General features: G+C 42.1%; 3 protein-coding genes across 12 annotated transcripts in view; 2 read left to right on the top strand and 1 right to left on the bottom strand.

Annotated features, from left to right (window-relative positions):
* Nucleotides 1-8: 8 nt before the first annotated feature.
* Nucleotides 9-10,384, top strand: GLT8D1 (glycosyltransferase 8 domain containing 1). 2 transcript variants are annotated; one of them, XM_082663064.1, is made up of 10 exons: nucleotides 9-112; nucleotides 4,860-4,913; nucleotides 4,996-5,094; nucleotides 6,964-7,177; nucleotides 8,590-8,707; nucleotides 8,934-9,018; nucleotides 9,175-9,287; nucleotides 9,649-9,815; nucleotides 9,933-10,045; nucleotides 10,191-10,384. In XM_082663064.1, the coding sequence occupies exons 1-10, from the start codon at nucleotides 25-27 to the stop codon at nucleotides 10,379-10,381; spliced, it is 1,242 nt and encodes a 413-aa protein (XP_082519190.1). In that variant the 5' UTR covers nucleotides 9-24; the 3' UTR covers nucleotides 10,382-10,384. The 2 variants fall into 2 exon arrangements, with proteins under 2 accessions (XP_082519190.1, XP_082519191.1); XM_082663065.1 differs by lacking the exon at nucleotides 9-112 and adding an exon at nucleotides 364-449.
* Nucleotides 10,385-10,915: 531 nt separating this feature from the next.
* Nucleotides 10,916-18,361, bottom strand: GNL3 (G protein nucleolar 3). Its single transcript, XM_082663063.1, has 15 exons — nucleotides 18,257-18,361; nucleotides 17,053-17,111; nucleotides 16,521-16,658; nucleotides 16,290-16,403; nucleotides 16,119-16,199; nucleotides 14,911-15,043; nucleotides 13,672-13,784; nucleotides 13,302-13,419; nucleotides 12,924-13,011; nucleotides 12,227-12,401; nucleotides 11,971-12,113; nucleotides 11,755-11,888; nucleotides 11,482-11,663; nucleotides 11,142-11,208; nucleotides 10,916-11,054 (listed from the first exon to the last, which is right to left on the bottom strand). Exons 1-15 carry the CDS (start codon nucleotides 18,267-18,269, stop codon nucleotides 10,969-10,971), a joined length of 1,644 nt encoding a protein of 547 aa, XP_082519189.1. The 5' UTR covers nucleotides 18,270-18,361; the 3' UTR covers nucleotides 10,916-10,968.
* A 127-nt stretch (nucleotides 18,362-18,488) lies between these two features.
* PBRM1 (polybromo 1) overlaps nucleotides 18,489-26,589 on the top strand; it is a gene marked incomplete at its 5' end in the record, with an annotated part of 101,696 nt that continues 93,595 nt past the window's right edge. For 6 of the 9 annotated variants that reach the window (XM_082663148.1, XM_082663146.1, XM_082663144.1 and 3 more), the window contains 3 exons: nucleotides 21,537-21,584; nucleotides 23,322-23,474; nucleotides 24,416-24,513. In XM_082663148.1, coding sequence (XP_082519274.1) covers nucleotides 21,537-21,584; nucleotides 23,322-23,474; nucleotides 24,416-24,513 — 299 coding nt within the window. Of the gene's footprint in view, nucleotides 18,628-21,492; nucleotides 21,585-23,321; nucleotides 23,475-24,415; nucleotides 24,514-26,589 lie in introns of those variants that run through there. The other 3 variants (XM_082663154.1, XM_082663149.1, XM_082663147.1) reach the window with 3 other exon arrangements.

The following is a 26,589-nucleotide window of genomic DNA, read 5'->3' as shown; positions in this document are numbered from 1 at the left end:
GGCGCCCTCTCTGCAAGGGCCGAGATGCTGACGGTGGCGGCCGAGCCGAGGCATCACGCGCCCGTGAAGGGTTCGCCGTCAGTGCTGTTGGGTGCCGAGGGCCGCAGTCCAGGTCCGCCAAACTGTACTTGGCTGTGCCTTCGCGGCTTAACGGCGGCCTGCGCGCGCCCCGTCTCCATGGCGACGGACATTTCTCGGCGAGGACCCCAGCGGTGGGGCTGCCCGGCGGCGCCTGCTCTGCGCGACGGTCTTGCGGACCGAGCGGCTAACGGCGGGGGGCTGCGGGACTGCGCGGCGGCCGCGGAGCTAGCGGGCAGGCGGGCTCGGTCCGGAGTGCAGGGGACGCGGGCGGCCCGGCAGCGGGCTGGGCCCCGGGGCCTGCGGTGGGGACGCTGAGCTGGCGGGGCGGGCCGGGGCGTGGGCAGCGGCCCCTCCTCCTCGGGCTGCAGGTAAGGGAGGCCGTGGGGAGCGTCCGAGGGAAACGGCTGGCCTCGGGGCCGCGGGGTGGGGAGAACCCCTGGAGCGTCACCCATTGCGAAACACTCCTAAACGTTATTGACCCCCAGAATTTAGAGGGGAGTACCCCAGAACCCATCATCCAGAGAAAGGGAATGCCCTCGGAGAAGGACGGGTCCTGGCCCGTCTCTTCGCACGAGTTGGAGAGAGTTCCCACCCGGGGAGTCTCCAGTTTGTCCCTCCAGGCTGCTTGGCGGCTTCACTGGCGTCCTCACAGACTCAGGCCTCCCGAAAGAGGCCAGCAAAGGTTTCGCACTGCCTCTCAAGGCCGGCGTCTGTCTCAGAAGCTTAGGCCCTGCCCCGTTACTCTGAGCAAGGTGGAAGACCCACGTTCCGGAGAGAAACTTCTGGGAAACCTGGGCCTGTGGGTCCCAACTGGCTGTCTGGCCTCTGTGCTGTGTTGCGCCTCAGGGTCACAGGCGGTGGGATTCTAGGCACTCCAGGGCAGGCGGTGTGCGGCTGCCGACCTCATGCAGTCAACAAACATTCCCGGCAGCTTTTTTTGTGCCATGAATTGGGCCAAGGACATGGCCGTGACCAACACCAGGTCCTTGCCTTCCTAGAGCCCAGAGTGTGCCAAGGGAGACAGCCACGTAACCCCACAAATATAAGCCGGATTTACTCTGGGGGAGCGAAGCCTGGGAGATGTGAGAGCTCAGGGGAGATGCAGCTGAATGTGAGGTTTGGGGGAGGCTCCCCTGACTCCTGAAAGCCAAGTAGGAGCTAGGCAGAGAAGAGGTAGAGAAAGTGGATGTATATCCTTAGTGCCTTTTCCACCTTTCAGTCTGGCAGAGACTAAACGGACTTTCCCTCGTATGCAGAAATAGATGAATCCCTCTGTGTTATCCCTCTTTAAATGCATTTCACAGGGTGGCAGTTGCTGCAGAGCCTTTATGGTATTTGAGCTATAAAGATAATCATGGGAAAAGGAGATTGCGTGTCAGGTTCAATTTCAGATCTCCATTGGAATCCATGTCTTGCCTTGTGTTTGAATTTGTTTTCATGATTATTATCAAAGATCGTGTTCCCTTTCAGAGCTGAGAACCAGCCTTGCTCCTGGATTAACAAGACCATTCAACAAATATCACATACCTATTACCATTTACCAGACATGGTTTTAGATGGCAAGGATACACGAATAAACACTTTTCACTGGGATCACTGTTTTCATAGAGCAGGGAAGACACAAAGAAACAAATCAGATAAATGAGATAATTTCATAATTGAAGAGAGGGAGCGGTGAACTTTCTTGATGGCCTCTGAGGGGATGGGTAAGAGGACAGAAAGATGACGTTGGTCTTTTGTGACCTCGACAAAGCCACTTTGAATGGAGAAGTAGGGCCAGAAGTCTGGTTGTAGTACGATAGAGGACAGAAAAATGACCTTGGTCTTTTGTGACCTCGACAAAGCCACTTTGAATGGAGAAGTAGGGCCAGAAGTCTGGTTGAAGTAGGATAGAGGACAAGAGAGAAAGTGGAGCTGGGAACTTTAAATCCTTTCAAGCTTTTAGAGTGAGAGTGAACAGAGAAACGGGTCTGTGGGTCTGCTGGGATATGGGAAGTGGTGTCTTTTTTATTTTTATTTTTTAATTAACTGGAAGATACCAGAGCATGATAATTAATGCTGCTAAGTGTGTGATCCAGCAGAGAGGGAAAGAGTTTGCTGATGCTGCGCCAAGGAAACAATTATAGGATAGGTTGCAGAGCATGAGTGGAATGGCCTTCCTTGGGAATATATAGCAGTAGAAAGAAAAGCAGAAAAGGCCACTGAGATGTGGGTACTATTGCAGGTAGCTAGCAAGTTAAAAACATAAAGTGTTCTTGCCCCGTAAGGTTTCTTCACCCATATTTCTGGGAATGCCTGCTATGTGTGTGTATTGTGAATGATTTGGGAATGTGAAGGTCTTGTAATTTATAGACAAAATGCTACTTTTCATAGTGAACAATTGAATATTACTGATCAAATTGTACACAGTTGTGTACTCTTGCAAAAATACAGCCAATATTGCACATCCGGGATGTACATACAGTTTTGTTTTGAGAATTCTTTCTAACCAGATCAGTGAATTCCATTACCAGGAATTGCACCAGGAAAGGAAATATGGATCAGACACACTCCATAATAATCGGCATTTTGCATGTAGATAACTGTGGAAGAGTTTTAGGAGTAGGTGGTTTCTGCCATGTGAATCTACTTAAGTACATCAAATACCTGCTGGGATTGTGTTTTTCTTCTGTCTAGCTAGCTACAATAGCACAAATACTTGTGCCTCTCAATTAACATACCACCTGTAAGTAATTGTTAGTGGACATTGTTGAGCTAAACCATTGGCCCTTATACCATTAACTAAATGAGATTTATTAAAGTGAGATAGTTTTCTCCAGTCTTGGTGGAAGTTGACTCCAAGCAGGCAGATGTTAGAACTCTGTCTGAGCAGCCCCCAGTCTGCCACCTTCTATAGGTAAGGCTCAGTCCTCAAGAGGAGATAGAGACACATGGCTCAGGGTATATAACGATTTGTAGTCTTTAGAGAGTAAGCTTGTTGGTATAATATACTTTACATATACTGTTCTAGAAAGAAATGAGAGTGAGCGAGAAAGAATGTGTGTATTTTAGATTGTTCTTTGGGAGTCTGAATTATGTTCTCCCAAATTTGTAATCTGGCCTGTGATCCCAGTTTTTAAACAGCACTTCAATATATTTCTCTTCTTTTCAAAGGCCTTGAGAAATCAAGTGCCTGATAGGCACGCACTTCATTTAAGATGAAATTAATTCAAACTAACTTTGATTTTAGAAATATGCTATATTTGAAAGTGCTTTGTAAAATTAATAGCCTTTATGTAAATGTTAGGTACTCCCATGGGGGAAGATGAAGTAGAAAGGGGTAAAGTTCTCAAATGTAGGATCACAATATCCAGGTTGTATAAAATGTTTTTAATGAAACATTACCCAGAGATTGTTGTAGAAACCTAATTGTTTAATTTAGCCCCACTTACAGTCTTGTTTCCATTGAATTGTTTTGAAAAAGTGAAGGCTTCAGATGAGCTGGGGAGCACAAACCACCGGCGGAGTGACAGTATTAGACACCACTTTCATAAGAGATGGGTAGTTAACCAACAGATAGGAAGCCCCAGAAGAAGCTAATTTTTTCTTTTAGCAGATTTTTAATTTTTGAGACTAGAGCTCTAAACTTTTGATAGCAAGATTGGATTTTGTGAATTTTTGTAATTCTGTTTCCCTGCTATAGGTTTTTTTTTTTTATAAGTTTATTTATTTTTGGCTGCGTTCGGTCTTTGTTGCTGCGCGCGGGCTTTCTCTAGTTGCCACGAGTGGGGGTTACTCTTTGTTGCAGTGTGCGGGCTTCTCATTGCGGTGGCTTCTCTTGTCGCGGAGCACGGGCTCTAGGTGTGCAGTCTTCAGTAGTTTTGGCTCGCGGGCTCTAGTGCGCAGGCTCAGTAGTTGCGGCGCACGGGCTTAGTTGCTCAGCGGCATGTGGGATCTTCCTGGACCAGGGCTCGAACCCGTGTCCCCTGCATTGGCAGGCAGATTCTTAACCACTGCGCCACCAGGGAAGTCCCTCTGCTATAGTTTTAAATGAATTTGGGAACTGTTCTTTTTTCTCTTTTCTTTAATTCCAGTTAAAGATGAATGGAATACATCTTGGAGCAGGGATGTTTGTACCAACGAGGCTGACCTTGGTTTACTGGATCATAGACAACTGAAGTCCATGTCTAATTAGGAATTTTAAGTAGAAATTCATTCAGAAAACATTTCCATAGTGGTTAGACTCCAAGTATTCCTCCTGGTAGAACTTCTTTTGCTTTTCATCTAGTGGCATATGGTATACAAGGCTATAAGTTACTGGAAGTATTTTATTATTATGACTACCATAAAAAATTCAGATCCCAAATTGGGTCCTTGGAAACTGTTAATTCAAAACGAGTTTCTTGCAGAAAATACCGTATGCATTTCTTGTTTCTACCTGAATAAAAGTGTGTAGGTGGGACTTCTCTGGTGGCACAGTGGTTAAGAATCCGCCTGCCAATTCAGGGGACCCAGTTCGAGCCCTGGTCCAGGAAGAATCCTCATGCTGCAGAGCAACTAAGCCTGTGCACCGAAACTACCGAGCCTGCGCTCTAAGGCCCACGTGCCTAGAGCCCATGCTCTGCAACAAGACAAGCCACTGCAATGAGAAGCCTGCGCAGCGCAACGAAGAGTAGCCTGGCTCACCACAGCTAGAGAAAGCCCGCACGCAGCCAGAAAAAAAAACAAAAAGCATGTAGGCATTTTGATGGCCATTCTAATGTACCTACTGACTTTGGGGGCTTGTTTTTGTTTTGTAGGGTTAATAACTAATATTTATATAAGACAGAAGAAAAAGATGTCATTCCGTAAAGGTATGTCCTTTCTACAGTTCTATTGTTTTATACCAGGTCAAAAGGTGAAGAGATGTAACATGGGCATTCTCCTCTGTTTCAGTAAACATTATCATCCTGGTCCTGGCTGTTGCTCTCTTCTTACTGGTTTTGCACCATAACTTCCTCGGCCTGAGCAGTTTGCTGAGGAACGAGGTTTCAGGTATGGGAACCCTGACTAATGCCTTGGCATGTGTTGAGGACCTGGAATTCCCTGTGTCCCACATTCTGAGTTATATCACTAGATTCAAAGAAAAGGCGGCTTTTTTCTTGGCCTTATAGAAGTACTAAAGACTTTCAGAAAGGCAGGTGGCACTCATTGTGCTCTTGCAGCCTGTCCCCTTCTCCTTGCCGGGCAGTTGTTTGCTGAGGGTTTGATCTCACAGAAGATTCCTTTTTACCAAATCAGAGGCCTTGGAGAAAGGAGCCACTGTGGGCTGTTATCTACAGACATTTCAGTAGGGCAGGGCTTCAGAATGTGGGGACAGGTGAGTGTTGCTGGTGTTTGATGCCTCCTCTGTTCACTAGAGTGTCAGTCTGGTTACTTTCCTTTACCTGTTACTCTGCTTTAACACATGAAACCATATCAGCAGGTCTTTAGTAGTAAAACAAAACCACAAAGCCTTGTCACCTGATTTAAAAGACCACTATTGTATAATTCCGCTGCCAGTTATTTTAGATTAGTTGTTCATACTGCTCTGCCTTGGTATTGAGGGATGTTTGAGGCTTCAGAGTGTTTGTCAAAAATCATTTTTGGATTGTCGCCCACTGTACTTGACCAGAGCAGGAAAAGACTAATAGCTTTTCCTTAACTTTCACTGAGTGCTCTGATAGCATGTTTTTATAATAGTGTATATATGTGTGTGTATTTTTATATATACATATATATTTACATAAAGTAATGCATGCTTCTGGTGGGAACATATATAAAAAAGAAAACAGCATTCAAGCTCCATGAGGACAGTTGTGTCTGGTACATAGGAGGTGCTTCTAAATATTCATTGAATAAATGATTTCACTGCCTAGAGATAATTATTAAAATTTTGTGTTAGTACCTTCCAGGTTTTTTTCTCTGTATTTTTTTCTATACAGTTGAGATTATACTATATATAAACTACACATGACATGGTTTTTCACATAATTATATCCCAAGTACGTCACCATGACAAAACTCTTCATATGTAAATTTAATGTCACATAGTTTACTTTTTGCCATAGGAAAAAGTCTTTTGGTACAATGACTTTCAGATTTTTTTGATGGCAACCCCACAATAATGAATGTGTTACATACAGCAGACACATACATGTATTTATTGTCTATCTGCCCTACACAATGGTAAAGACTTGACCATCTTATTCATGGCTGTAACCCTGGTGCCTAGATATTGCTTGGCACATAGTAGGCATTCAGTGTTCAATGCATGATGAATGAGTAAATGAACAAACATTATAAAAAGCAAGGTTTACAAAACAATACTAGCATTTCCTGTATGTGATGCATTCTGATATTTTCTAAGTCACTGTTCTATTCCAATTCAGGAACTGTTTTCCTACTCATGTTCTGATTGCGATCCACTTATACTGATTTCATGCCTACTTGTGGGATACAATTCACAGTTTGAAAAACAACTGTTTTTTAGTCTGTTTCTAGGTTTTTCACAATTGTAAATAAAATTGTGACTTTTGGTTACCTCTCAGATGTCCTTAAGAGACACAAGGGGAATTATTGGGTCAAAGGCCATGTACCTGTTTAAGGCTCTTGATACAAATTGCCCAAATAAGGTCTAAAAAGATTGTTATATTCCTACCAGTAATGTATCAGAATTGTCTGCCTGTTTTTTTAAAAATGCTTTTCCAAAGGCCTGGTTACATACAGGAAAACACAATTTCTGGGCTATATGCTTCACATTACAATGAGGCAGAATGAGGTGTATCATAATTCTCAGCTTACCTCTTTTCATGCCTTGGGCTCTGTATCAAAAGCTCTTGAGATTGTGTTTGTATCACAGTACCTTCTTTGTGTTCTTTGCAGATTCAGGAATTGTGGGGCTTCAGCCTGTAGACTTTGTCCCAAATGCTCCCCAACATGCGGTAGATGGGAGACAAGAGGAGATTCCTGTGGTCATTGCTGCATCTGAAGATAGGCTTGGGGGGGCCATTGCAGCCATAAACAGTATTCAGCACAACACTCGCTCCAATGTGATTTTCTACATTGTTACACTCAACGGTACAGGAGACCATCTCCGGTGAGCTCCGCTTCCCTGATGATTCTGCTTCTAGGGGATGCTCTAAGAGCAGGCCAGCTGCCAATCCAGTAATATGTTTTTCAATGTTTACATTTTTCCTATACAATTATACCACATGTAAACTGCACATTGTTCTTCCATGTGATTGTACCATAAACATGTCTCCATGATAGCAAAAACATGTAAGAAAACTGTGCCAAGATGTAAATCAACTGCGTTACTATGCATAGTTAAGTGGATTTTTTTTTTGGTAATAAGACTTTCTCAATGAAGGAAGTAAGGTGTTGATTTACATTCTCTTACGAGTTCCTTATTTCAAGAACATGCTCTTGAGTAGTTCTGGTCTAGAGTGGGAAGGGACATGGGAGCAATGGCAAGGTAGTATGGTGAAGTGAGCATAGACACTGATCCAAATTTTAGCCCATAGTGGGGAACATTACCTAACTCTTTGGAACCCATTTACTCATCTGTAAGTACGGGGTATAAATATCCAGATTAGAGGATTGTTGTGTCAAGTAAATGAAAAAATATATGAAAACACCTACGACATAATAATCGCTCAGCAAATGATCCTTACTATTGTAACCTGTGATTAATAGAAACTCAATCTGATGGATAGTCTTAACTGTTTTGAAAGATGCTTTCAATTAAGATTTACAAAGTTTATTCCAAGAAACATTTTATCTAACAGGTTAATAGTGGTCAAAGTTCTAAAACATATCTGTCCTTGTGCCTTTCTCCATGGTTGTTCATCAAAGTTGTTAAGAATTATTTTTCCGTATTTTAAAAACTCAAGAAATCATCTAAAATAATGTAGAAAGAAATATTGCATTAAAATAGACTATAGAAATAACATTATATCCACAAAACGCTGATGTGAAATGGGCCTAGGAAAAATGTGCAACACCTCTTTAGGGAATACTGACGTTTCTTACAGGCAGTACCTTAGACTCAGGTAGAAATCACTCAGCCAACACAGTGAATTAATGAGTGTAGATTAACAGACTGATTTACCAGCTTTGTTGATAACTTAGCTTTCACTACCATCATATTTTGACTCATTTTCTTCACTGATGTATTTGGAGGGACAAATGTTAAATGATCCATGTGGTGAAAGGATCTTCTCAATTCCATAATGAATTTTTTTTACAGCAGTTTTAGTGTCAGAAGAGTGATCAAAAGTATGAGCCTTTGGGTGCACTATCACCATGGAATCTTGGTTCAGGAAGGGTCTTTAGTGGGTAAATTCACTGCAGATGAGGAAACCAATGCTCAGAGGTGAAGGGGCTTGAAGACACCTATTTTGTCCTCAGGATTTCTCTTGCATTATGGTCTTATTGGAAAGCAGAGATATGGCTGTGGTTTGGGACATGATTACTTAAAACTGATATTTAGTGGTTTATTTTCATCAGGTCCTGGCTCAGCAGCAGTACCCTGAAAAGCATTAGGTACAAAATTGTGAATTTTGACACTAAACTTTTGGAAGGGAAAGTAAAGGAGGATCCTGACCAGGGGGATTCCATGAAACCAGTGAGTTCCATGCATCCTTGTTTGTACTTGGTAGTATTATGAAATGATTGGAATACCTGGGTAACTGTGGGTACAGTACTAGTACTTCCCTGGGGACCAAACCTGGAAGTTCAGAGACCTTTGGCTGTCTTCTCCTGCATGGATACTGAGAGCATTCTGGGAGTTTCTAATAAACAAAAGCACAGCCACTGACAAATCTTGTGCCAATGCCTCTTTCCTTTTCCAGTTAACCTTTGCAAGGTTCTACTTGCCAATTCTGGTCCCCAGCGCAAAGAAGGCCATATATATGGACGATGATGTAATTGTGCAAGGTACTAAAGAATGTCACCATCAGTGCTGCTCTCTGTCCAGCGTGGGCGATAGTGGTTGTCTTATTTATGATATCCTATAAAAGGCCATCCTAAGTGGGAGGAATAGGGAATCTTGGGGCAACTTCCTGTGTAAATCTTAAACCTTATCTGTTTCAGGTGATATTCTTGCCCTGTACAATACACCACTGAAGCCAGGACATGCAGCTGCATTTTCAGAAGATTGTGATTCATCCTCTACTAAAGTTGTCATCCGTGGAGCAGGGAACCAGGTAAATTACTTATTAGACCTTGTAAATAGACACTCCACTCCCTATAATTCATGTCAATGGGGAGAGGCAGCAAAATCACGGAATTCTAAATCTTTAGCTACATTTTATTCACCAATTATTTCATCCCAAAACTCAAGGCTGCTTTCCTAGATTGGTTCACGGATTAGACACCCTAATTCTCCTTGAACATCTGGCTTAATGTTTAGGTTCCTGTTGTCTAACTTGCAATCCCAAGTGTCACTTTTATTTGCTTTATGTAGAGCCCTTTGTTAATAATCTGAGAAGTCATAAGTAAGCAGAACAGTTATCAAATTACTGTTTGAAGCATTAAACATACTATATATCCCAATTGTGTTTTTAGTACAATTACATTGGATATCTTGACTATAAAAAGGAAAGAATTCGTAAGCTTTCCATGAAAGCCAGCACCTGCTCATTTAACCCTGGAGTTTTTGTTGCAAACTTGACAGAATGGAAAAGACAGAATATAACTAGCCAGCTGGAAAAATGGATGAAACTCAATGTAGAGTAAGTATGTAACTGGCCTAGCTGTGAAAACTCTTGTTATTTCAACCCTGGTGGTCTTCACTAACAGGAATTAGGATTCTTTACTAACAGCTTTCATTTGTTATCTGTCCCACCAAGAGAAGGGCTGTACAGTAGAACACTGGCTAGCAGCATCACAACACCACCTCTGCTGATCGTATTTTATCAACAGCACTCCACCATCGACCCTATGTGGAATGTTCGCCACCTTGGTAAGTAGATAATTAACCAAGGGCCTAAGCTAATAAAGTGTCTAAAGGACCACCCTCAGGGATGGAATATATTGTTTCCCTTAAGTTTCCTGCAGTCTTGTGTCTGATTAGTACAGTCATTTGGCTCTTTTTTCCTAAATGTAAGGTTCCAGTGCTGGAAAACGATATTCACCCCAGTTTGTTAAGGCTGCCAAGCTACTCCACTGGAATGGGCACTTTAAGCCATGGGGAAGAACTGCTTCATATACTGATGTCTGGGAAAAATGGTATATTCCGGACCCAACAGGCAAATTCAGCCTAATCCGAAGACATGTGGAGATCTCAAATATAAAGTAAATAAATATGCTATAAGCATTTCTCAGGAAATCCTGGAAGACAGTATGTGTGGGAAGTAACACTTGCTAGGCTTCAATGCCTGTTTGCAGCAACAAAGGGACAAGGGACATTTCAGCTGGGTAAAGAGGACAAACTGCCCCATCTGGCAGTCAGCTTCCCAGACAGACTATAAATATGCCTCCATCTGCCTTACCAAGAGTTTGCTTACTGACAGTGCTGAACGACCAGAGGTGAATGTACTTAGATACGGCTGGTACAGCTAGTTCAACACTGCTGCTTGGTTTTAATTTTGTGACCTGTGGCCGAATCTGTAAATAAAGTAAAAGTACATGTTTCAATAAGGTATGTTTTAACTTTACTTCTATCCACTCACTGTTTAAGAGATATCTTTTTATAGAATTTAGACACTTTCTAAAGTTGCCTGATTTTTTAAAATGAATATATCATTATATACACATTCACAAAATTTACACAGCTTATGTCATACTGTAACAAACTGGTACATCACACGCAGAGAACAGCTTAGCAGTCTGCTCACAATGTTAAAAACCAACAACAAAACACCATTATATAAGGACAAAGTTCTATTATACATAATCTGTACTGAAATCATAAGCATCATCTTCCTCTTCAGTCATTTTATCCAAGATGAAAGATGGTGCAGACTGCTTATCTATATTGGAAAGAAAAAGGAGGTGTTTAAAAACAAAAATAAAAGCTACTGTACTGCTTTGTTAGAAGATCCCTCCACCCAACTCACCTGATTGACAGTCCTCAGGCAGTGCCTCGCAGGCCTCTTCTTCAGGGGACATGTCTGAGCTCTTTTCCTGTGGGACAGAGAAACAGTGTTAGTAAGCCCTTGTGTGCTCATTAATCCAATTTAATTACATACCCAGAAAACGTCTCTGGAGTTACACATTAATGGATGCACAAAATCAAGACTAATGATTGCAAGCCTTAAACTTCTAAATTGTACGAGGCTTTTTAAAGTCATGAAATATTTAATTTCTATTTCTTCCTTCAGCCCCTTCCCCTCTGTTGTACATTGTAATGCTAGAAAGCTTACTTCAGCTTAAACAACTCACGCACAACATACTTACATCACCTTCTTCGTCAACACATTCCTGGTCAGTGTTGACATCTTCATAGTCCCCCCCCTCCTCCTGCTTCCATTCTTTCTGTTTCAGCAATTCTTCAGGTATGTCCTTTTCCTCTATCACTCCATTTGTCAGACCCGATGACTGGAAAAGGATGCTACTGGCTAAACGAGGGCCCCTGATGGCTAGAAAAGGTAAACAGCCCGTGTAAACAGATGAGACCTTTATTGGCCTGTCAGCTTATGAAGACAGTATTTAAACACAAGCCGTGCTTACCTTGTATGCTGTGTGCATTGTTCTTTTCCAGTTCTTCCAGATTAAAGCCCCATTTCATGTCTGTCACAATGCTCTCATTAAAATGTGGAGGAGTCCAGGATGTAGGGGGATGGCAAAAGTAACCTAAGGAGGCACTGGTATTAAAAATAAAGTGTGTCAAAAATCAGTTCCTTTATTCTATGTGGCCATCAAAAAGCCAACAGAAAGAAGCCTTACCCTGTCCACTCAGACCACAGCAGTTTGGCAGCACCTTCTACATTTGGGCTTCCACCTTTTTGGTGCAGTCCTCTTCTCTGAGCAAGTGAAGTAAAAAATTCCAGAGAATTCTTAAAGTCTGGGACAGTAAATTTCAGTACTACCTTATTAAAAAAAGAAAAACAAACTGTCATCTATCTGATATAGTACAGATGTTAAAAAAAAATGCTTATAATGAAAGACAAGATGGAGCTCAAGGGAAGGGGATTCTTTTTACCTGTCGAGCATCAGCATGGGACAGAATGGCGCTAGCAGCCTCCATTGGTTTTACTACCTCAATACTTGCTGGACTTCTCAGAGCGAGTGCAATAGCAGAGTTAAGTGGAGACACAATGAAACTTGGACTATCTATGATTGTGATTTGTTTGTCCAAGGGGACAACCTGCATGTACCTGAGACAAGAAAGATGGTAACTGACGGGCACTGGTTTTCCTGAAGGTCAAGAGACACAACGAAGCTCAGGGTTGGATTGAACAAACTCAGCACAGTCTGTCAGATCCATTTTATCATCATTTGCTTCATGTTTATCTAAAACCGTAACAGCACACCCTCCTCTTCTAAAGACAAAACACTACGTGTTATAGCTTACATACATATTGACCTAAACACATGCTGTTTCCTCTGTAGTATCTCCCCCCTCTTCTACCTGGCAGACTTCTATTCATTTCAAGTTCAGGTTCAAACATCACTTCCTCTAAGGCAGCTTTTCCTTCTATGAATCTATTTGCTCGTCTTTCAAACTAGATTGTGGGCAGCTATTCTAATCAATTCTTCCCAAGCCTAACACTGGCTTAACCCTGTTCCTTTCACTAAATAGAAAGTTGAGTAAATAGAAATAGAAAACTGTCTCCCTTAAAATAAACAAAATCATACTTACCTATAATGAAATATTGCAATTATGGAACTCAATTTACCTTGTAAGTCCCATGGATACACCAACATTGCATATCCGTTCTTGTTTTAAGCTATTGATGATGCTGCTTTTCCCCACATTTGGGAAACCTACAAATGGGAAATCCACAGATACAAAAGGCATTATGTGCTGGTAATTATAAAATCTCCACTCCCTTATTTTATGCTTGCCTGTTTAGAGCAAGACCAGAGTTGGATCTGAGCATCTTCACTTCAACACTAAAACTACTCTTAGCATCTTCATTTCTTGCACAGGTAATGAAAGAGCAGGAAACGATTATTAATTCAAATAAACCAGAGCTCTTAGAAGCTAACATTACCTATAGTGCCGAGTTGCACTTACTGAGATAAGACATAAAATATGTTGAACTGAAACTCACCAATTACCCCAACGTGAATGGCTTTGCCATGTGTCTCCTGAAAACCTTCAAGAAGCTTCCAAAGGCCTTCTTTTCCAACACAGACTTCACTTTTGAATGGAGCAGATTTCTTCTTTACCTTCACAAGTTAAAATTCTAAATAATTAGTTTAACTACTTCTGACAATCCACCAGACAAAACCCAAGCCATCTGGCTCCAGAGCCCATCTATTAAAATCACCACATTCCATTGCCTTTCAGATTATCTCTGGATGAAATCAGAGTTGGATCTTAAAAGTTATCATTTTTTAATCAAGATTTTGTACACTCATCATATTTCACCCATCTGAAAGATGAAAGAACCACATTTCCCACCACTAAATTAAGGGTACCTTGATTCTCTTCCCTTTGTCCTTCAGATTTGTTGAGGCTTTGAACACCACTGTTGGCAATTCCTTTGTCAAATAACTTAGCCAGTTCTCCAAATTCTCCTTTGGTACCAAATCTGATAGGGATTAGGAATAAAACACTGTTCCAATTTGGTCATTTTGTTGAGATAAATTTGCAAAGTCTAGTAAACTATGGATTTCATTCAGGTTTGCCTTTTCCCAGTTTTTTCAAAAGTATCTGAACTAGAAGATGGGGAGAAGGTCAGCTGCCTACCATGCTTCTGGTTAACAGAGTTCAGTATGTACACCTCTGTATTTCTTTAATTCCCCTCTGCATTGCTCATCCTTTCAGGATTAAGTCATCCTCTAGAATATTACCATACTAACCTTAGGGCTATGTTTCCAGAATTTACTATCAGGTAGGAGCCATGTTTACTGACCCCAACTGTAATTTTAGATCCCATCCTTACTTTCTGTTTCACAGGTTTCTGTTTCTGGGTGTTTCTGTCCCTGCTGCTCAAACCCAGATACATAATCATGTCTCATCTAAATAGTGCCACATGTCGACACTGCGCAGGTGTGAAGAATGTGGCACTCTGTCATCATTTCCTACGTGAAATATACTACACAGTAAGCTGAGCATAAAAGCTTACACTGTTAAATAAGACAAGGTGGTTAAGTACTGAATAGCGAAAGAACAGTACAAACCAGTTAATTCGCTTCTAGAAAACATCTCCAGGACCTCCCTGGTGGTGCAGTGGTTAAGAATCCGCCTGCCAATGCAGGGGACACGGGTTTGAGCCCTGGTCTGGGAAGATCCCACGTGCCACAGAGCAACTGAGCTCGTGCACCACAACTACTAAGCCCACGTGCCACAACTACTAAAGCCCACATGCCTAGAGCCCGTGCTCCACAACAAGAGAAGCCTGCACACTGCAATGAAGAGCAGCCCCTGCTCGCCGCAACTAGAGAAAGCCCACACACAGCAAAGAAGACCCAACATAACAATAAATAAATGAATAAATAAGTAAATAAAGTATAATATAGTAATTAAGGGGAAAAAAAAATTTCCACCCCACTGCCCAGCACTGTCTTTGGCAACAAGAGCTCATGCATATGCATTGGTTTTGTTGAGGTCAGAGTTGGATCTTATCAGTCTTCAGAGACAATCAAGACTGTTCAGATGTTTTCCTCATACCTCACTAGTGTATATGGAACATAAAGAGCAATGTTTTCGCCTACCTGATTTATTTAATACAAGTACCAGCTTTTTCTGTCCACCCTTGACAATGGCTTCTTCTACCTGGGGACACCGGCAACCAAGAGGATCTCTGGCATCCAACACCTCCAGCACAACATCTGAGGCTTCAATCACCTGTCAAAGCAGAAGCTATCAGAACACCATCCCTTGCTCTGGCACCACCCTCCACATAAGTACACTGGCGTTGTCTACTTTGCAACAGGGTGAGCTCAGAGTTGAATCTCTTAAAATTTTTTTAAATTTATTCTTTTTTTTGGCTGCATTGGGTCTTCGTTGCTGCACGTGGGCTTTCTCTAGTTGCAGTGAGCAGGGGCTAGTCTTCATTGCAGTGCACGGGCTTCCCACCGCGGTGGCTTCTCTAGTTGCGGAGCGTGGGCTGTAGGCGCACGGGCTTCAGTAGTTGTGGCACACAGGCTCAGTATTTGTGGCTCACGGGCTTAGATGCTCCCTGGCATGTGGGATCTTCCAGGACCAGGGCTCAAACCTGTGTCCCCTGCATTGGCAGGCGATTCCTAACCACTGTGCCACCAGGGAAGCCCCAGAGTTGAATCTCTTATCTTCACTTTGGTGTGAATGATGTTCACATGTTTATTTCTTACATGACAGTAAGACATAAGTTTGTTCAGTGGCCTCTGATCAAAGTGGATTTCAAGAGTGGAAACATTCCCAACTATCTAAATGTATAATCTTCCCATTCTGAGTTATGTAGTTTGAAAGACCTTTGTGGCCCTACCAAGAGCTGCTGAGAAACACAGTCAGGGTCTACTCACAGGAGGGAGTGACCTTAGGAAAATAGGTGTAGGGGATGGCAGTGCTACACCAAGACATCCCCTTGACCTCCTTCACTTAGGTTTCAGCAAAGTACTTTAGAGATTGTTACTTTTGTACTGCTCCTCTAAAGTATTTCCTTCTATTTAAAAAGCCACTGTGTCATAATGTTATTTTATCACAAAATGCCACTTCTGTAAATCATGCTTATGGGGAACTGTTCCCATGCAAAAAAATTAAAACCATAACAATATTTCCTTCAGTGAAACATATCAGTAAGCCAACTTGCTGAAGAATTCTTCCTGCTCAAGAGAACTCTACTTCCACCTCTACAATGTTGGTGTCAGGAGAGAAAGAAAAAAAAAATTCTAGTCTTTTAAACCTCATTACCACTTTTAGACACTAACCTAGACTATGATACCTTTTTAAGTTCCTGACAATACAGCCTCTTCGGATTCTGTTTGCTTGACTTGGCTTTCTTAGCTTTGCATTGCCCAAATTCCTAGGTGATAAAGACAAGGGGAAAGGACACAAAATTAGTAGGTCAGTAGATGTAACCTATTTCTCCATTTTTCATGACTGTAATCATTACCTCTTTCACAGGTTCCATGTTACATAGCTCAACAGCAGGGTCAGTTCCAAGTCTTCTTTTCTTGTCCTGTTCCTTCTGCCTGTCAAGTTTCTGCTGCTGTTTCAGTTCTTCAAGCTGTGTTCAAGCCACAAGAGAAATGGGAGAGCCAAAGTGACCTGATATTGTAACTTTACTTTGAAAAAAATACACACACCCACACATCACTTATTGAACATTTTAGATGCATTTTACCCGCTGTTTCCTTAGCTCAGCTTCCCGAAGAAGAGCCTCCTTAAAAGGAGCACTGTTTGGAACTCCCGGGTCTTTCCTAGGCTTCTTTCGACCCCGTTTTTTAGCCTCTTTCCTCAATTTTCTATGGTGTTCTCGAACCTATCGTAATAAAATTTTATTAGTTAACAAAAATACTAAACAAAATTCATGTGACTAACCAATCTGGCTGCAGTTTACTTATATCTGTAAAATGACCTAGAAACATAGAACTTTAACTGTAACAATGCAGAGAACACATGCTTATGTATGAAACAGCAAGAAAAAGTCACCAGGAGATTCTTTTTGCAGCAATTGTTACCATATTGATCAAAATTTAGACTCTTATCACTGAATTACTTCTGATGCTTAAGAGCTTGTGTCATAGTCTATCCAACCTCCGTTTCTTGAGGTGAAATCATACTAATATTAATCCAGACCTCTTTGTGGAGAAGGGGTGGGGCAGAAATAAGTTTAGCATTATACTTGGTATAACTCTTTCAAGAACAAGACTTACCTTTTTTTGGATTTTATACCGCTTATGGCAGGTCATGCGTTTACTTGCTTTCTTTAACTCTGTAAAGCAACATATCACAAAAGGGTTAATTTATTTACTGTTTTCTTTTTAATTTATTTATTTTTGGCTGCGTTGGGTCCTCATTGCTGCGCATGGGCTTTCTCTAGTTGTGGTGACCGCGGGCTTCTCATTCTGGTGGCTGCTCTTGAGCCACCGGGGAAGCCCTATTTACAGTTTTTTAAAATCCACTTTATCCACAAATGATCAGTTTTAGTTTTTGATGACTGCGCTCTAGGGTCACATCTATGTTTGCGTTAAGTAATTAACTGGCTCTGAAACCTAATTTAAGAATCTTGTGGGGAAGTTCCCTGATGGCACAGTGGTTAAGAATCCGCCTGCCATTGCAGGGGACACGGGTTTGAGCCCTGGTCCGGGAAGATCCCACATGCCGCTGAGCAACTAAGCCCGTGCGCCACAACTGCTGAGCACGCGCTCTAGAGCCCGCGAGCCACAACTACTGAAGCCCGCATGCCTAGAGCCCGTGCTCCGCAACAAGAGAAGCCACCGCACCGCAATGAAGAGTAGCCCCCACTCGCCACAACTAGAGAAAGCCCGCGCGCAGCAACGAAGACCCAACGCAGCCAAAAATAAAAATAAATGAATTTTAAAAAATCTTGTGGGTGTGTGGTAAAGATAAAACACGGACCACTCAAGTCCCAAAGACGGATTCAACAGATCCGTTGTAGAGCCCAACTTCCCCGCTCCCACTCTTCCCAGATTATACTGGGATAGCACACAGAAGCGTGTAAGATCCAAAAATAGAGCCACTTCTTATCAAATAGCACGAATCACAAAGGAGGAGCTAACAGTGGGGTCGAGAGGCGGCTCTCAGATCTCACCAGGGCCGGATCAAACGTGGCCGCACAAGGGAAAACGCTGCGCCTGAAACCTGGCTCAGACACTGACTGGGTCCTCACGAGACTCTGGCCCGACCCTCACCCTTGGGGCCCAGCCTTCTTTCTGCACCACAGGCCCGCGACTCACGTGGAGCCTTCCAACCCCTCAGTGCTAGGCGGGATCAGGGCTACGGCCTCCCCGCCGGCCCTCCATTCCCCAGAGACCAAGCCGCAGACGAGCGCCCTGGTGGGTCCGTCGACCATCAGACACAGAGGCCCCTCCAAGCCCGCCCCCTGACCACACTCACTCGGCCGCTTCATACTGTAAGTCGGAAGGGCTGCGCCCGCTGTTGCACCAGCGCTCACAGCCACAAGCGCCTCCGCAGGCGCCACGTGCGAACAGAGACCACGGGCGAGCGTCACGCACTCACGCTGCCGCCGTAAAGCGCGCCGCGGCCTGCCCGCGTGCGCGCGCACGCAGTGTCGCGCGGAGCCAGGTTCGCTTGGCGGCCGCGGGGCTGGTTTTGCGGCGGCACCGGGAGGGGTGAGGGCGGTGAGGGCGGCGGGTGCTGGAGCGACGGCAGCGGCTGGAGGAGCAATAGCAGCAGCCGTGGCGGCCACGGGGCGGGGCGCGGCGGTCGGTGACCGCGGCCGGGGCTGCAGGCGGCGGAGCGGCTGGGTAAGGCCGGGCCCGGGGCGGGCGGGGCCGCTTCCTCTCAGCCGGCTGCCGGGCCTTTGTGTGGGCCCGGGCGGGCGGGAGCAGCGGCGGAGGCCCCGCCCCGGCCGTCGGGATGCGCCGGTCGGGCCGGGCGCGCGGGGCGGGGCATGGCGGCGGGCTTCGGGAAGCGCCTGGCAGCCTTGCCGCACCTGCCTGCCGGGACAAAGGCGCGCAGCGGCCCGGAAACTACCCGCGCCCCGCTTTCCCGCCCCCCGCGGCTGGCCGAGCTCTCGTCGCGGGCAGCTTCAAAACTGTCAACGTTTCCCTTAGTTCCCCGTACCGGTGACAGGTTGGGAAAGTCTTTCATTTTCTCCGCAGCTCAGGGCCTCCTTTTTTTGTTGTCGTTTCTTGACGGTTCAGACACAAACTCTCCTAGTAAATTTTTTTTTTTAGTACTTTCTGGATGACTCTGTTCAGACTGAGTATTTTTATCAATGGGACTTGTATTTGTCGTGGAGCCCAGGTATAGTTTCTTATATGCAACACCACAAAGAATCGAGATTTTCAAATTGTGTGTGTTTCTGGTTATTTTTTCGTCTCTTAAAATTTTTTTACTGAGAAAGAAGCATAGTTTTGTTATTGTAGGGTAGAAATTGGTGACTTAAAGAGGAAGAAAGATTGGCAAAAATGTAGAAGAGATCCTGAAAAGCAAATGACAAATACACGGTATAGTGGATATAGAAATTATTACTACAATTATAGAAACATATGTTGGAGTAAAGCATTTTTATTAACTTATTTTCCAGCAAACTAAGACTCCTCAAAAATGATTTCAAGGTATTTTTTTTCCATTTAGTAGTGAACTCTTTTCCCAAGTACAATTCAAAAGCAAATTGGACTCAATACAAAAGAGTAGTATAATTTCTGCCATATCACCTGTTAACAGATTGCCCATATTTTAGATCCAAAGGAAGATTGGAAGGTATCTTTTGAAGAAGTATGTCAAATCAGTAATAAATATGTGTGGATAAATAGAAGGGCTTTGACCACTTTCTTTGGCTTTGGGAGTGTACAGAATATCTTAAGTATTGATATTCTATGCAGATCGCCAAGATTAGTAAATTGCTATCTGTATGATAGACTACTCTCAAGGCATCCAGCATCATGTGAGAGAACACTGAATTGGGAGAATATTCCCTAAGTTAAAACACAGGCTGCAACATAATACATGTGGTTTGTTCATGCTTTTTAAAAAAAAAAAAAAAGGCAACCAGGGCATAGAATAAATACTGAAAGCTGTGAATGCCAACGTTAAAGGTTCTTTTTCTCTGGGAAGTTGGTTTATAAGCGATTTTTCCCATTTTTGAATCTTCTCTTTTCCAAGATTTTTGTTTTAAACCTGTATTACAGTACTAAGAAATACTAGAAATACAGGAGAGTACTAAAAGTCTATAAACTGTCAAAATATACCATTAGGCTATACTGAGTAAATATTTTCCCAGTTGCACATTGTAAAGTTATTCTTTACTGTCCACTGTAATTTATCATTGGTTGTTAGAGTTTTGGACATCTGACTGTAATCAGTGCCATTTAAAAACTTGTAACTAAGTTTCAGAATCTTTTCTCTTTATAGGAAAAGAATTACTGAATGGATGCTCACAGTCCTTTGAAACTATGCAAACTTTTTTTTTAATGTTTCACTTAAGTGCACTTTTAATATGTCTTATTAAATAGATAAGTTGATCACTGAAACTATGCTATAAGTCAGGCTACAAAAATGGATAAAGTGCTGTTCCTGTGCCCAAGACAGCGTACAATCCTAGAGTTAAAACTTAACATTTTTTTTGTGTTTTGACATTTCAAAGTGATTTCACATACATTTTTCACTGTCATAACAATCCAAGGGAGATATGTACACTGCTGTTCTCATTTTAGAAATAAAGAAACAGATCTGAAAGGTTGTGACTCAAGCAACATCAAACAGAGATGGAAGACCTGGGTCTCTTATCCTGGTCTTCTGAGCTCAGGTCCTATTGCCCCTCCCACCCACCTGGCCACATTGCCTTTGTAGCCAAACTTCCAAAATACATGTTAAAATGTGTTCCTTGGATGAGAAAATATTCGAAAATTATCCTTAAGTTGAATCTTTTTTTTTCTTATCAAAGTAAATTAATGAGTCAAGGAGTTTTGAATATTGTGTGGTCTAAACACCCCCCCCAATGATTTACATTTTTTGTCATTTGATTTTCAGCGGATTATTTATAAAAGTAATTTTGACCTCCTGCCAAATGGTCGAAGGCTTTTTTTTTTTTTTTTTAACCTTTCTAAAGTTGTATGTGATATCTTTTCAGTGCTGATAGGACTTTTGGAAAGAAATGTCTCTCTGAATTTTTTTGACGAGGAGGAGTTTTCCATACTCTGCTCACATGAGCCATTCTTGGTTTGTTCCAGCTTGCTAACACTTGGTGTCACATGTAAGCCTTCCACATGTGTTCACTCTCCATTCCAGCTCTGTGATTGAACTCTGCTCTTATTGACTAGGGTGCAGTTGGGCAGGCATGCTTCGTTCCTGGAATTGACAGTCATTCCGTGTGAGTAAAGGGGAACCTCAGTGAGGCATCTTTATGTATGTGAAAAGCATTTGGTTTTAAAATGGAAGAAATATCAGATACTGTTAGTGCCTGAGCCTTTGCAGCTGTTTGATTGGTGCAAGAAAACTGATATGCCTATTTTCTCCAGATCTCGTATCTTTAGCAGTTCTGCTTGAATGTTTTCTGTCTATTCGTACTCATTTTTACTCCTTTGACCCTTCTTTTTATTTCCCCTGTCTCTGCCTTTTTCTTCTCTTTCAGTTTTGAATATATTAACACTGAATCAGCACTTCTAAAGCCCTGCCTTCTCCCACTGGCTTCACTTGGCCTTCAGACATAATGAGGAGACTGGCTTTTCGAGGAGCTGGTTGTGCTCTGGTAAAGCTGGTAAATTACTGATCATCTACACCCTTTCCCTTTTCTGTCCTTCCTTGCCTTTTCCCTTCCACCTTTCTTAAATTTTGTTATCCTTTTCATAAAGATTCCTGCCTTATGTTCATCAAATTCACTTGTGTCCTTGTCATAGATTGTTTACAAAAGCTTGGTCCTTAGTTTCTTCATTTTAATGAATTGACACCAGTTTATCAGCCTTTTATAAAACAAACAAAAATCAACAAAAGTTGGCTGGCCTTGGCCTACGCCCTTTGAAGCTTTAGCCAGTTGTGGCCGATTGCAAACTAATACACTGTATAACAAACCAAGTCCTAGAGGTAGGAACATCATCATATTAGGCTCTGTTTTTAAACACCATGTGGACTGTAATTCAGAGGAAGAGATAAGAGACTTAGTTTGTTAGTTGGTTACCAGAATTTTTTATTTATTGGTTTGTTTTGCTCCTGCTTTCTGTTCCCTGGAGATACCCAGTTTTTCTCTCCATACTACTGGCAACCCATTCTTTCAGCTACTAGTGTCTTAGTGTCCTGAAATTGAATGTTGATGAGTGACACTGGGATCAGTTTTTTCTTTTTGCTTTAGAGAAAGGCCTGTGAAATCACAATATGCTATTTGATACTGTTTTTAAATTGTATAAGCATTGTAGGACTTTCTCAGGTATGCACCCTTACCTTCTTCTAGCTGTAGCAGGTCATTTCAGTGGTTGCATTTCTTGTGTTATAGTCAAATATATATGTATGTGTATATATATATCTCTATATATATATATCTATATATATATACAGATGTATATATATATATTTGTAAAGGTGTGTTAAGATTACTTAGCAGCCTGCCTAAAACTTAGAGCAAATATTTACATGTTTCTGGGAGCCCGAGGAGGGCCTAAAACCTCACTTCTGGGGTGCTCTTCAAGATCATCTACTGAAATGTAAAGCTGTGAATTCATGGGGATAGGGTACCTCATATAACTGAAAAGGAGGTTAGTCTGGATTGACAGAAAAGTTTCAAAATGCAATTTTGCTACTTTAGCATAGGTATGGCAAGTATGTTGAGTGTTTTCTGGGGTATGTCTTGTGGATCTTACTTTAATGAATGGAGAAAATTCATTTTCAGTGTGTTAATTTTAGGGTACATCTAAAATGCTAGAAGGTTAATCCTCTGTCCCCTTATCCTTTTGCACTAATTTGCCTCAGGGTCTTCTTCCTGTTTTTTGGTTTTTGTTTTTTTCCAACATGCTGGCCCACCTGGAAAGTGATCATAATCATAAGAAACACTGGGGAAAACAGATGAGGCTTCTGACTCCAGAGGTGACCACCTTAGGGACTCTGTCCCTGAGGCCTGCCTGACTCCCTCAGGGGCTGAGGGATCAGTACCTCCAACACACCATTATATGTGGGTGTACCCACATATATAATTATGTGGGTTTCCAAATTCCAGTCCAGGGTAAATTTGGGGCCAGAAGTGGTTGAGTCATTCAAAATTGGTAAATACAAATGAGTATACTGTTGCTGAATTTGTCCCATCCAAGTTGAAAGTGTAGCATTCTGGTAAGTGAAGGGGCTAAAGCAAGGGCCAGGACTTGCATTGAAAAAAACATAGTTAAGCTTCTTTGCAACAGTGAAAATATTCTCCTAAGTGAACCAGAAGCTTTGTGGCAAGTGGCCAACTGAGGGCTTGGTGGCAGAGTATAAAATTCAGTGTAAGAACATGGCTAATTATTTCTTATAGAAGAAGTTGGATTCCATGGGTTCCAAGAGAAGAAGAGCTACCTCCCCTTCCAGTAGTGTCAGCGGAGACTTTGATGATGGGCACCATTCTGTGTCCACGCCAGGCCCAAGCAGGAAAAGGAGGAGACTTTCCAATCTTCCGACTGTAGACCCTGTAAGTAACTCAGATCACAGTTTCTGCCTTCTGCACAATTCCCTACCTTTCCTTTAATGATAAGCAGTTAAGATGCAAGGCCTCTCAGCTTCTTTTTCCTCTGGCTTGATATTCTTAACCTTTCTTTTATGAAAAGTATACACTTAGCCAGAAGTCTTACAGTAATAGTGTAATTTAATATTATGAAATAATAAAGAATATCATTTTTGTCACATTATATAGTCATTCAAGTAAGTGTGTGCTGTCATGTGCCAGGCACTGTTGTGGTGATTGGGAAAGAACTATGTGTAAGACGAGCTAGTTTTTTACATGGAGCTTAGATGCTAGTGTTGGGGAAGCAGAATGTAAACAGATGAACAAATAAATAATAAAGTATCCTCAGCTAGTGATGAGTGCTAAGAAGAAAAGTTGGGATGATATGGGCTGTTTTGGCCCATACCTTCAGGAAAGATTTCTTTGTGATCAGAAGGCAGCAGCCCTGCAGAGCACTGGGGAAGGGTGTTCCAGGCAGAGGGGCTGGATCAGGAATGGATTTGATGGGTTGTGATTACAGAGAGATGGTCAAGAGGGAGAAGGAAACTGGCAAAGTCTGCCCAGCCAGAGTATACCCTACATACTCTGTGTTAGGAGTTTAGATTTTATTCTCTGATTGGTAAGAAGCCCTCTATTGGATGATTTTTAAACAAGAGTGACATGAACTAATTTTGTTTAAAGGAAAAGAAAATCACCAGTAACATATTCTGATGAAAGATTTAATCATTTAAATGATTTTAAATAAGGAGAGGTACTGTTAGCATACTTTAGACTTGGGTTCCCATGTGGGAATTTGGGGATTCATCGTTCTCTTCTGGCATTTTATGTTTTGTTGTTTTTTTTTAAGAACCCCTACACTGACTTTCTGTTCACTTTTCTGGTGATTTTTCTCCTTTTCCTATGTGTAGATTGCCGTGTGCCATGAACTCTACAACACCATCCGAGACTATAAGGATGAGCAGGGCAGGCTCCTCTGTGAGCTCTTCATTAGGGCACCAAAGCGAAGGTGAGTGGGAGGGGTTTGGTCCCGGATCCAAGTTGAAAGTGTTTAATAATTGAGTTTTCCTTTGGAAGGAATGGCTTAGATGATACAGGGGTCTAGATTTTAGTTTCAGTTGTCAAGGTGTAGCGAAGCGCATTTAAAAAAATTTTTGTCTTAATTAAAGAAAAAAATTTTAGTTGTAAAAAATATACATGAAATTTACAGTCTTGATTGTTTTTAAAAAACTTTTAGAAGTAATAGGTGAATTCAGCAAAGTTGCAAGATACAAAACCAACATACACAAAAATCAGTTGCATTTCTGTACCTTAACAGTGAACAATCCAAAAAGGAGATTAAAGAATAAACCTAACCAACGAGGTGACAGACTTTACACTGAAAACTACACACTTCTGTAAGAAATTAAAACACAAAAAAATGGAAAGATATCCCATGTTCTTGGATTGCAAAACTTAATGTTGTTAAGATACCAATACTACCCAAAGCAGTCCACAGAGTCAATGCAAAACGTAACAAAATCCCAACAGAATTTTTTTCAGAAACAGAAAAAACCATCCTGAAAAAGAAGAATGAAATTGGAAGACCATATTAGTCAGGGTTCTCCAGAGAATCAGAACCACTAGGATCTATCTATCTACCTACCTATCTAAAATAAATTTGTGTTGTTTTAAGCCATTAATTTTGTGGTAATTTGTTAGAGCAACAATTGGAAACTAATACAATGAGTTAATTAAAGATTTAGATCCATTCATGAATGTTGATGCCACAGTGGGTAGCCAACAAGCTCTAGGTTGATCTGAAGGCAAACCTCTCACTCCAAAGAGCAGAGCCACCAAGGATGCAGTATCATCATCCTGAATGAGGAGAGCTCTGTAAATTAGTCATGCCAAAAAAGAAGAGTTTTTTTTTTTTTTAATGAAATCCCTCTCCAGATTTCAGTTAATCAGTAACAATCTTTTGAAAGTTGTCATTTAATTAGCATATGTTATTAAAAGCCCATATTTATTGCTTACTACATGCTAGACACAGTACTAAGTGCTTTCCAGGCCTCATCTTGTTTAAACCTGAGCAGTATTGTTATCACAGTTTATAGATGACAACTTGTACAAGTTCTCAGAACTATTGAGGATAACCAGAATTCAGACTCAGGTTTTTCTGATTCTAAAGCCTGTGGTCTTAACCAGTATGTTGTATAGGGAAGCAGCATCATATTGTAGTACACAAGCACCTCATGGAAAAGGACTGCCCCTCTGCTGCCTGCTTTCCACCAGCTGAGGGGCAGAAAATACAGGCCTTTGGTGCTAGAGCACTGTCTTCTAGCCTCCATGACGCAGTACTTTAGGAGCACTGCTGCCTTCCCCCCAGTGCTGTGCCTGCCTGCGTCTCTGCTCCTCCTCTGTGGAATGCATGTTTTCTCAAGAGCTTGTGGGAAGAAGTACTGCTCAGAGCCATGCATTTGTGAATCTCTTTTTGAGACTTTGTTTTGATTAGTATGTTAGGCTGCTTGTACTAGGACATCCAAATTAACAATGGCTGAAACAAGAACAATTGCTTTCTCTCATGTACAACTCCTATTCTGTGAGGTCTTCAGGGCCGAGATACTGTCTGTCTTTTTATTCTGCTGTGCTTGGGGTATCGCCCTTGTCTGCATGGTCTGAGACGGCTCACCACCACAACTACCTTCTGGCCCATAGGAAAAAAGAAACATGTTAGGATGTGACCTGGACGTGGTACATTTCAGCTCTTGCATTGGTCAGAACTTAGCTGCAACGTGGCTAAGAATTTGGCCTTTAGTACCCAGGCAGGAGCTTAGAATGCTGTCATCTTGGGAAGGAGGCAAAATAGGTTTAGGGGTAGCCAGCAGGCTCTGCACATCAGGCAGAGTGTTTCTCACTTTTCTGGTTAAAACTCTTAGTTGTGCTTTGACTATTCTGTGGCCATATTATGGCAGGGTGCCCTCACCTATTGTTGAAAGAGAAAAGCTCTTAAGACATGTACTTCACAATCCTGTGTGTGTGTGTATGTGTGCACAGAGTCTGGAAGAATATTAATAGTGCTTTTAACTCTGGATGAATAGGGACA

Source organism: Grampus griseus (genome assembly GCF_964374135.1).
Source record: "Grampus griseus genome assembly, chromosome: 10".
NCBI classification, from domain to species: Eukaryota; Metazoa; Chordata; class Mammalia; order Artiodactyla; family Delphinidae; genus Grampus; species Grampus griseus.
Note: the sequence above shows the minus strand (reverse complement) of the source record. Positions and strands in the feature narration are given on the sequence as shown.

Bases quoted from the DNA above. Each gene is read 5' to 3' on its own strand.
- GNL3 (XM_082663063.1), bottom strand. The intron at 16,200-16,289 runs GTAATGATTACA...TTTATCACCTAG, and splicing joins ACATGGAACCTGTGAAAGAG to GAATTTGGGCAATGCAAAGC. The intron at 11,209-11,481 runs GTAAGTATGTTG...TCTGTCCCACAG, and splicing joins GTGTTGACGAAGAAGGTGAT to GAAAAGAGCTCAGACATGTC.
- GLT8D1 (XM_082663064.1), top strand. From the start codon at position 25: ATGCTGACGGTGGCGGCCGAGCCGAGGCATCACGCGCCCGTGAAGGGT. The intron at 4,914-4,995 runs GTATGTCCTTTC...CCTCTGTTTCAG, and splicing joins AAAGATGTCATTCCGTAAAG to TAAACATTATCATCCTGGTC. The intron at 9,019-9,174 runs GTACTAAAGAAT...TATCTGTTTCAG, and splicing joins CGATGATGTAATTGTGCAAG to GTGATATTCTTGCCCTGTAC.